At 47.6% G+C, this 10,564-nt stretch overlaps 1 protein-coding gene across 7 annotated transcripts in view; it reads right to left on the reverse strand.

Moving 5' to 3' along the window:
• PAFAH2 (platelet activating factor acetylhydrolase 2) overlaps positions 1 to 10,108 on the reverse strand; it is a 41,345-nt gene extending 31,237 nt beyond the window's left edge. For 3 of the 7 annotated variants that reach the window (XR_008956723.1, XR_008956722.1, XM_026516992.4), the window contains exons 1-4: positions 10,000 to 10,108; positions 3,308 to 3,448; positions 2,206 to 2,359; positions 1,538 to 1,634 (exon numbers count right to left, since the gene is read on the reverse strand). Coding sequence is in view for 3 of the 7 variants with exons in the window: in XM_026516992.4 (XP_026372777.1) it covers positions 1,538 to 1,634; positions 2,206 to 2,359; positions 3,308 to 3,397 (341 nt within the window). In the remaining 4 variants the exon portion in view is untranslated. Of the gene's footprint in view, positions 1 to 1,537; positions 1,635 to 2,205; positions 2,360 to 3,307; positions 3,449 to 3,960; positions 6,052 to 9,999 lie in introns of those variants that run through there. The other 4 variants (XR_008956721.1, XR_008956720.1, XM_044390554.2 and 1 more) reach the window with 2 other exon arrangements.
• Positions 10,109 to 10,564: the final 456 nt, after the last annotated feature.

Below are 10,564 nucleotides of genomic sequence, written 5' to 3' on the forward strand. Positions count from 1 at the left end.
TTTGTCTGGGACCTGCATCTAGGTAAGACCATGACAAGAGCTGAAATAAATTCAAAGGGCTATTAAAAAGATTAAGTAGGGAAGTGACATTCATTCATTTATTCAACAACTATTTATTGAGCACCTGACAGGCACTGTTCTACGTGCTGAAATGACAAGGTCATATTTGCTTCCAAAACAGATCTCCCTGGGGGCACCTGGGTGGTTCAGTTGGTTGGGCTCAGGTCATGATTTCAGGGTCCTGGGACTGAGCCCCACGTCGGGCTCCACATTCAGCAGGGAGTCTGCTTGAGATTCTTTTGCTCCCTCTCCCTATGCCCCTCCCCCTGCTCATGCTCTCTCTCTCTCTCTCAAATAAATGGATAAATCTTCAAAAAACAAAACAAAAGGAACGCCTGGGTGGCACGGTCGGTTAAGCATCTGCCTTCAGCTCAGGTCATGATCTCAGGGTCCCGGGTTCGAGTCCTGCATCGGCATCCTTGCTCAGCGAGGAGCCTGCATCTCCCTCTGCCTGCTCCCCCCGCCCCCGCTTATGCTCACCCTCTCTCTCTCACAAATGAATAAATAAATATTTAAAAAACCCCAAAAAACAAAAAACAAGATCTTTCTGGCTACAGTGTGGACAATGGTTTGGGAAGTGCGGAAGCAAAAACAGACATCTTTGAGAGGTGTGACACTCTAGGGCATAAACTAGACTTAAATGTTGATAATGAACGTATAAACAGAATATTCATAAATTTAAACAGGAACATATGGCCTACAGTTATTAAGCTGTATAACACAGCAAGATGGAGAAATCAGGATTCCCAGGATGATTTCGGAATGGATACTGCCCTAACATCAGGCAGAGTTTCCCAAAGTCTTACAGTTCACCATCCCGTGTGCCTGCATGTAGAGAAACAGAAAGCACTGCACGTGTGCATGCTTACTGGTGCCAGTCTAACCGAATCCTCACAAACCGCGGGGTGGGAGCAGCATCCCCATCTGACAGACGATGAATTCTAGGCTCGGAGAGCTCTACAACTGTCCCAAGCTCACACGGAGCACAGGCGGTGAGGCTGAGCCTCCCAGGTGAGGCTGAGTTGCGGGCGTGCAGGGAGCGAGCCCACCTCACTGCTACAGCCGTGCCACGGCAAAGCTGTCCCTCCACGGACACTAAAGGAATGACTCTGGCTATAAAGCTCAAGCTCCTTCTAATACTTCTGTGCTATTATATGGAAAGAGAGCTACAAGTGTTTATTTATAAATGTTTACTTATTTTAAAGACAATATAAACATAAAATCATTTACTTATTTATCAATGCAGGAACATGAGAAGCGAAGGATGTGAAGCCTGAGGAAAGACCCCCCAGGTGTCAGCGCCTTGGGGAAGGCCTTCATGGGAAGGTGGACACAGTGCCCCGGCATGAAGCAGATGGCAGGGAAGACAGCTGGCAGATGGAAATGTCTGTTTCTCTGCCCTCTGAGAGTAAGTTAAGACTCAGCAGCTATCACTAGTTAAGGACTATGACAAGGTCTGAGGGACAGAAGCTCTTACCTGAAGGCTCCCATGCCATGGGAGAAGATGATCAAGGGGTATCCAGAGTCCTTTGTCTTAAAGGGGCCATTCCAGCTAACAGGCAGGCGACAAGATCCTAGAAGAGACAGGGGCTATGAAATCTCTGGCTTCCCCAAAGCTGTAATCCCAGGGGCAGCCTGGGCAGAGGCATGGGTGGGGATATGTGTCCCTCCTCACTGGAGAAGCACTTTTACCCCTGAGCAGTCCAGGGCAATCAATCACCTTTTCTTTCCCCCTTTCTTCCCTAGAAAGTACAAATATGATAGAAAGTGGGAAGATAAATGCAAAGAAGCACTGAAAAACTATGGGGTGAACCCCTGAGATGCCAACACAGTTGGCTAGAGTTCCTCATGGTGGGGCCTTTGGGGGAAGTGGATGATTCAACGGTACTTTACGCAGAGAGAGGAGAGCTGAGGAGGAACTGTCAACGATAAAGTCTGCATTTGAATCCGGGACAACCTAACTCTGTAACCAAAGCTCTCATGTACATACTCCTCTCCCGAGTCTCCACACCACACTGGCTCATGCATGCCCCACTGCAAGAGGGCTGGACGATGCCGGCTTCACAGTACTGTGCCTGCCTAGGGATCCCCCAGGAACATAACCAAGATGCTGGGAAAGCATCTGGGGGTGAGCCCAGCACTTACCCACAGCCAAGCTGAACAGCAACCCCCCCCAGCGCTTATTAAAGTGCAGGTAATCGGCCAGGCCAGTGCAGTACTCATAGCGGGGAATCCACAGGGGCTGCTCCGTGGTCTCCTCTGCCTCTTGGCAGGGGTAGAAGAGTCTAAAGAAGCTCCCCTGCAGGAAAGAAGAGAGCAACCGCTCAGAGCAAGAACCGCAAGCTCGGTTAGATTTCCCAACAGACACACTGTGGGTATGAGGGGTGCCAGCAAAGCAGGCCACCAAAATGGGGCACTTAAGCTTCAATTCACATACCTGAATTTTGCATTCAGAAAATCTAGAAAGAAGCAATTTTATTTTTAGCATACACGTAAGCCTTCTGTTATTTCAAATAGCCGGCTATATTTTACATGACATCTGGGGGGGTACCAAAATATTTTCAGTGCTTGGATCAGAGAGATTTAAATCTGGCCATGAGCCCAGGCCTGGAGGAGCCCTGGGAATGAGATCAGCCCTCATGCTGCATGGGGTGGCATCCGGAGGTCACCCAGGCCCCTTCTTGAGGCTGGCGCTTAGGAAGCAGCAGCACACTTGTTTCACATGGGAGTAGGTGAGGGGTTAACAGGAAGCATGTGCCTCTCAAAAGAGAGAGGGGGAGTCCAAGGGCCAGCAGAAAAGCACCTAGGAACTGGTGGAGGGAAAGTCGAGAACCGAAGTGGAGGGAAAACAGATAAAGACAGGAGAGGAGAAGGAGGAGCAGGTCTTCCTACCCAGGGGGAGTCAAAGGCCAACAGCACATGGTCCACTTCCCCTCATACACCTTCAGACTGGGATGAGACTGGAAATCTTTCCAGATCAGGCATCTGCTCTCAAGACCGGGCATGGGATCTGAGAGCTGCCTTTGGAGCTCGAGCCCCCCTTTCCTCTTAGCTGGCTACCGAGAGGTTTCTAACTGGAAAGAGGAAGAAAAAGGTCAGGGAAGACAGACTTGGAGGCTCTGTCACCAAATCCAGACCACCTCTCAGTTCCCCCACCGCTGAGAATCACACCATCAGATTGGCTACTGTAAGTTAGGGCACAGAAGCAGCAGCGGAGATGTGCGGGGATGGAGCTGGAGGCACTTACCTGGAGACCCTGGCCCTCCATCACATCCCCGCAGCCTACAAGGTGGGGTCCTGTGACAGGTGGGAAGCCCATGGACTGGTTCACCCCCATTTCATCACCAGTTGGAACACACAACGACCTGGACAGTGCTGAACTTGATGGCTGAGGGCGAAACACAGAAGAGCCTCTTGCTGGTTTCCTCTTAGCTTCCTGTTGCTTTTATGTGTTATCTGTCCCCCGTGTCCACAGCTCCTTATCACCCCATCTCCCTTCCAGGGACTCACTCCATCTTCCACGTGATCTGCTTTGCTACACTGACTTTGCCAAGGTTTAAGGGCTGCATTGCTGTTACTGGGAGCAGGGTGAAGAGATGGTTGGGGAAAGAGAGCTTCCATGCTCTCCAAAACCCACTGCCAAGGGGGCGCCTGGGTGGCTCAGTTGCTTGGGCGTCCGACTCTTGGGTTTCAGCTCAGGTCATGGTCTCAGGGTCCTAAGACTGAGTCCTGTGTCGTGCTCCACGCTCAGCAGGGGGCCTGCTTGAGATTCTCTCTCTTTCCCCCTGCCCTCACTTGCACTCTCTCTCTCTCTCAAATAAATAAATAAATCTTAAAAACAAAAAAATGAAACAAAGCAAACAAACAAAAAACCCACAGCCAAGTGCACTCAGCACCTACCACATGCCCAGCGTGGCAGTCACCTCTGCAGAGAATGTAACCCAGACCGTGTCCTCATGAGGCCAGGAATAGTAAGACGTATTATTCGCTGTGTCAGCACTGAACTAAGCTCCCTCCATATAGTACATCATTTCATTCTCTCCACAACTCTGAGGAAGGTCCTACAAATACTCTGTTGATAGATGAGGAAACTAAGGTACAGAATGGTTGAACAACTTTCCCGAAGTTATCCTGCTTCGGGGCAGCAAACCCAGGTCTGTCTAATCCAGACCTAAGCTCTTAACCCCAACGGGTCCTGCTCACGGGGGAGACTCAGTTATATGTTTACACAAACACGGACCTCAGCTACTATAACAGTGGCACTCAGGCTGCGCCTTGAGGTAGGAGAAAGATTTAGGGGCAGGGGAGAGGAAGGAAAGCATTTCTACACAGGGCATAAGAGCAAGAAAGGGCAGAGACGGGGAAGAATACAATGTGGCAGCAGATCAACCAGGAGCCCTCGACATGGCAGGTGTGTGTTCCTGACTAGCAAACATTCTTGTAATTTGGCTGCTCCCTAAATTGGGGCCAAAGCCATTGATCTCTATCCCTCTTCAATCTCATCATCCCCATCAGCATCGTCATCATGACACTTAGGGAGTGCCAAGAATTACACTAAGTGCTTTAATACATTATTAACTGAAAAACTGAGATGAGGAAACTGATGCTTGACAAAGTTAGGTAATTTCCCCCAAGAACATACAGCTAACAGAGCCAGAATTTGATCATGGACGACGTGGCTGTAACAGTGGAGAATACGGTCAAACTTCTCCACACCTATTCTATCTTGCCCTCCTATGCAGTACCCTTGTGACTTGAGTGGGGCTGACACTCCCCTCCCCTAACTTCTAGACTTGGGCCATAATTGACCTGAACCGATCAGCCCTTGGTGTCCCCGGGTCGGTCTCTGGATGAAGAGTGGGCACATGACATAGTTGGTCCATTCAGAGTAAAGCCCAGGACTTTGATGGTTGAAGATGGAAACGTTCTTTCTTGTTCTGAACTACGGTGATGTGCAGATATGAAGCCTTGAAATGTTGCAGGCACTTGCTACCTCAAGGATAAAGCTACCCATGGAAGACAGCAGAGGAAAGAATCAGACAAATGGAGTCATATTTGTGAAGACATTAAGAATCTCTAGACCAGACAATACCTGAAAAACCTGACCCACTTCTGGACTTTCCAGTTACATGAGTCAGTAAATCCCCTTTTTGTTAAAACCAATTGACTTTAGATTTCTATTGCCTGAACCAAAAGCATCTAAACAAATACACTGAGTCCCAGACCCACATTTTTAGTCATTACACTATTCTGCTTTCTTTAAGACACTTTGGGGTGGATCAGAAAGTTCAAGTCCAAGCATGTCTGGGCAAGCAGAGACCTTAGAAGCCATTTCTATGGATCCTTGCCACAATCATCTCCCACCCTCCCCACTACATACATGTGCTGTCCTGATGAACAAAAGAAGGTCCTCAGAGGTTAAGCGAGCTGCACAATGTCACAAGCAGAACTATTATTACACACAGATCTCCTGGTAGCCAACTTCCAATTGTCTGGTCCAATGGCAAACCCCAAATAACCAATAATCCAAATGTCATTCTATTTAACTCTGGAATATAAGAAATGATTTTCTTGGGGCGCCTGGGTGGCACAGCGGTTAAGCGTCTGCCTTCGGCTCAGGGCGTGATCCCGGCGTTATGGGATCGAGCCCCACATCAGGCTCTTCCGCTATGAGCCTGCTTCTTCCTCTCCTGCTCCCCCTGCTTGTGTTCCCTCTCTCGCTGGCTGTCTCTCTCTCTGTCAAATAAATAAATAAAATCTTTAAAAAAAAAAAAATTTAAAAAAAAAAAAGGAAATGATTTTCTTTCTACTACTCTGTAGTAGTAGAATGCAGTTCTTTTTAAAAAGAAATTAAGCTTGGGGCGCCTGGGTGGCTCAGTCGGTTAAGCGTCTGCCTTCAGCTTGGGTCCTGTTCCCAGGGTCCTGGGATCGAGCCCCACATCAGGCTCCCTGCTCAGCAGGACGCCTGCTTCTCCCTCTCCCTCTGCCGCCTTCCCTGCTTGTGCACACGCTCTGTCAAATAAATAAATAACACCTTTCTAAAAAGAAACAAACAAACTAAACTAACTAACTGACCAAGCTCCTGATGCAGTCAGTGGACTGGTTAGCCAGAGTGAAGTTGAGTATGTGCTACTTAGTCTCACACCCTGACCTTTTCCCCTTGCCGCTGAGGGCACACACGGAAGACATAAGGCAGGGGTGCATGACACATGTCACCCACATGACAGTGAAGCAGCTCCAAGATCTAACTGCCAAAGAAAAGGTCATATAAGAGGATCAGATGCAGGAGTTCTGAGAAGAAAGCACACGTCCGTAGCTTGGCAGTGGAGGCAGAGAAAGATGGCAAAAGTGGACTTTCAAGTAGGAGAAAGTGTATCAGCTAAGCCACAAAGGTAAGAAAGCACATGTGAGAAAAGGTGTGACAGATCTGGAGGGTAGCAGTCTCTCCAGTGCTAGCTAAGGAGCTGGAATCGACTCTGGAAATGAGCGATATTAAGTCTGAAGGAGCCGAATTTGAGCCCAGCTCCTTTGCTGCCTAGCTTTTTCACTTTGGGCAGATCCTCTGATCTCCCTAAGCCTGATTCCTCATGGGTACAATAGGAAACTATCCACCCTCGTAGGGTTGCTAGGAAGATAAAATGAAATAATGCATTTAAAGCTCCTTGTGTAGTACCTGGCTCTTATGAAGTACCCAGGAAATATTTGTTGATTGAGTGAAAAGTAGAAACAATGGGATTTGGCAAATGAGTGGATTTGGGGAGGCAAGGAAGACAGAAGAACCAAAGAGGAGTCAGGTTTCAGGACTGGGTGACCAGAATGATAGTAACTTCTTATGGGAAGAGATTTTGGTCTTACCCCATATAGAGAACAGTGCTTGGGATAGGAATCAAGATGAGTGGAGTTAAAAACTGCTAAAAGGAAGGGAGTAGAACTCTCTAGTAGTCCTGGAAAGTTTCTGAAAGAATCTTGAAGTTTGGAGATAAATACAAACTAAAGCTAACTGGCCAGAGTGAGGCATACACAAAAATGAATCTGCATTCCCTGGGCTCATATTGATGTCCAAGGAAGATGGGGAGATGGGAAAATCCAATTTCGCCTAAGAGACACCCACCCAGGGTATCCAGAGTCATTTCTAATAAATGCCATAGCATTTTCCAAGGAAATCAGCCCAGGTGTCTCTACCTTCTTTTGTTCACTTCATCCAAACAATTTGTGGTGGTGCCTGTCTAGAAGTCTCTAGACCCATGCAAGCCTGCCCGATCCATCAAGGCCCAGTGAAATCTCTGGTTCTCTGCGCTTTAACAAGTCCTTCCACTTGCCGTTCTCTCAACTCTAAGCACTGTCTGCATCCTTCACCTGCTAACCAATCATGGGCTGCCTTAGGATAGCTCTCGGATTAGTACCTATTCTAGCAGTTTTCAGTCAGTGACTTCCTACAAGTAGTCCAAGCAGAACCTAGTTCAGAGGTTCCTGAATCTATTGTCACAGTCACCTGGGAAACTTTCAAAAATATAGATTTTAGGATCTTCATTTCCAGAGGTCAGTTTTTAAAAGCTTCCCATGTTTCTCCCCAGCAAGGTTTGAGAACCTCTGGTCCAGATGATACTTTTTATTCAGAGATGCATGCATGCAACAAATATTTACTGCGTGTATACAGTGTTCCAGCCCAGCATTTTCTAGTAATGAAACGATAATGACTATGACTTCACTTGGTTCAATGCCCATGGCCACCTAGAAGCATGTTCCCACCAGTCACAAGGCTTAACATAGTGCCTTGCATATAATTGGTCTCAATAATTAACTTATCCAGTGAATCTAATTTTTACACCCTTATGCATTTTTTTGGATACCATATAAAGGCTGTGTTTTATACGTCTTTGTAGGCCGAACCATCTACCTTCATGCTTTTCCTATGTAGTAAAGACCCACTAATTGCTCCTTTACTTGGCTTTGATTTAAACCCTCTCGATTCTTTAATCTGTCTTTTTTGACCCCAAAATAAGGCTATATGGTATAGTGTAAAAAGAAAAAGCTTTGGTGATAGTCTGAATTCCAATTCTTAACTGGCTGTGATCCCGAGGATGTTCCTTCAATTCTAAGTCTCTGAGATTTTATCCATATGACAGAAATACTAGCACTCATGAAGTTGTTGATGAGGACTAAATGAAATAACATATATAAAACACCTGACAGGTAGAAGGCACTATAACCAGAGATAGTAGCTCTAACTACAATAGTTATTATAGCATGACCTCTCTGAGCCTAAGCTCCTTAGAAGTAAAATGAAGACACTTCAAAAGTGAAATTTAAATAAGAAAATTGAGAAAATACATAAAAATTTTTAAAAATAAGTAAAGAAGGAAAGTGAGGGGCCCCTGGGTGGCTCAGTCGGTTAAGGGTCCTGGGATCAAGCCCCTCATCCGGCTCCCTGCTCAGCAGAGAGCCTGCTTCTCCCTCTGCCTCTGTCCGCCGCTCTGCCCACTTGTGCTCGCTCTTTGACTGTCAAATGAATAAAATCTTTTTTAAAAAAAAAAGTGATATTGTCTAGGGCTTGGTACATTTTAAGTGCTCACAAAATGTTAAAAATTGGGGCGCCTGGGTGGCACAGCGGTTAAGCGTCTGCCTTCGGCTCAGGGCGTGATCCCGGCGTTATGGGATCGAGCCCCACATCAGGCTCCTCTGCTATGAGCCTGCTTCTTCCTCTCCCACTCCCCCTGCTTGTGTTCCCTCTCTCGCTGGCTGTCTCTATCTCTGTCGAATAAATAAATAAAATCTTTAAAACAAAACAAAATGTTAAAAATTAATTAACAGTGCTATTTCATCACACCAGGCCAAGGGGCCAAGGTCTCTTCCATTTTTTTCTGTATTAAACCCTTTGGCAAGACGAATTCTTTCCTTCCAGCCTTCTTGAGTCTGAAACACTCCAGCAAAAATCAGAGTGTACTAAAAAGGCCCACAAGAGCCCAGGAGATGGACAGTGCCTACAACGCAGCTGTCCATCTCCTGCTGGGGTCCTGTTTCCAATGAGGAGAAACCAACCACCCTTTTGCCAGCTGTGTGGACTTTTCATCACTGGCTATTTCAGGACAGAGTCCAAGAGAAGCACTTCTCTGGGGCTTCCTTTCGGACAAAGCTCTCTGGAGACTTAAAGCTCATTAGTCTGACCTCTGGTCTCTGGAGGAAGGGAGGAAATAGCCTACTTTTAGAGAATGGAGACACCAAGCACTCAAGAGACAGGCTTGAACAACAAGGGGACAGAGGTAGAAAAGGACCCAAAATAAGAGTGTTCCAGAGTATTAATAATTATAATAAAAAGAACCTCTCTCGCTTGAGGAAGGTTTACAGTTTAAAAACCCTTTCACACATATTATCTTATTGGCTCCACCAAAGAGCCTCACCCCAAGACCGACACCAATTGCCATCTCCATTTTGTAAATGAAGAGCTGGAGTCCCAGGGAGATTGCTTGATTTGCCCAAGGTCACACGGCGAGTGAGCTGCAGGGGTGGACTAGACCCCGGGTCGGCTGAGCCCAGGGCTCTTCCACGGAATGGGAAGAAGGAATGGCGACCCTTCCTCCACTAGCATGAAACAGCAGAAAGTGAGGGGAAGAGAGGAGCACACAGGAGGCGTGGAGCCTAAGGAAGCCCAGGATTCGCGGAGGTCACGTTGTGTGCTTCGGCTGGGGCTGAGGGGCTGAGTCCTACCACCACAGCTCAGGGTGGGATTCCGGGGGCGACGGGAGGGAAGGCGCGAGATGATCGTGAGAGCGTTAAGGGTGCGGGCAGATACTGGAGGGGTCTGAACAGGAAACAGAAAAGGATGAAGGATTAATGCGGAGTTACTGGCATTGAGACAAGCAGCCCCCAAACCGGGCTGGAAGATGAAAAAGTCGGCTGATACCTCAGTTCAGAACAAGAGCTTTCTCCACCCCAACTTACCCAGTCAGGTTGACCCCTCAGAAGTAACCCAGACGGTCAACTCCACGGAAACCAGAAACTACTCTGGAGCTCGTGGCCCTTTGGTAGGTGTAGTTTCCAGAACTCATCATTGACGCCTGAAAGCATTCCCCTCCTCTCTGTCTGGAACTACAACTCCCGAGGGTGCATCGCGCAAGATTGCGCGTTGAGACCCTAAGACTACAATCCCCAGAGTTCCACGCGGGCCCTCATTGTTGGATGAAACCGCCCAAGGCCCAGGATGCGGCGCGATTCCTCCCCCTGGTGGTCTGAAGCGTCGCCGCCACCATTACAAGGCTCGAGCGGAGCGTTACTGCTTATAGTCCCGGTTAGTAACCCTCCGCCTCACCATTCCTCAAATAATTCCCGGGCGTGCCTACAAATAGCCATGGCTTCGTTTTATTTTCAAGGAGGTGCGAGCCTTTTTTGATTTCCCCCACTCTGCGCTCTGTGAGAGTATGAAACTGATCATTCAAATTAAGCGCCCATTTTCTACCAACCCATACCTGTTGACACTTTTTTGACCTGATTTTCCATTGTCCTTCAG

This window comes from Ursus arctos, unplaced genomic scaffold (genome assembly GCF_023065955.2).
Source record: "Ursus arctos isolate Adak ecotype North America unplaced genomic scaffold, UrsArc2.0 scaffold_32, whole genome shotgun sequence".
Taxonomy (NCBI): domain Eukaryota; kingdom Metazoa; phylum Chordata; class Mammalia; order Carnivora; family Ursidae; genus Ursus; species Ursus arctos.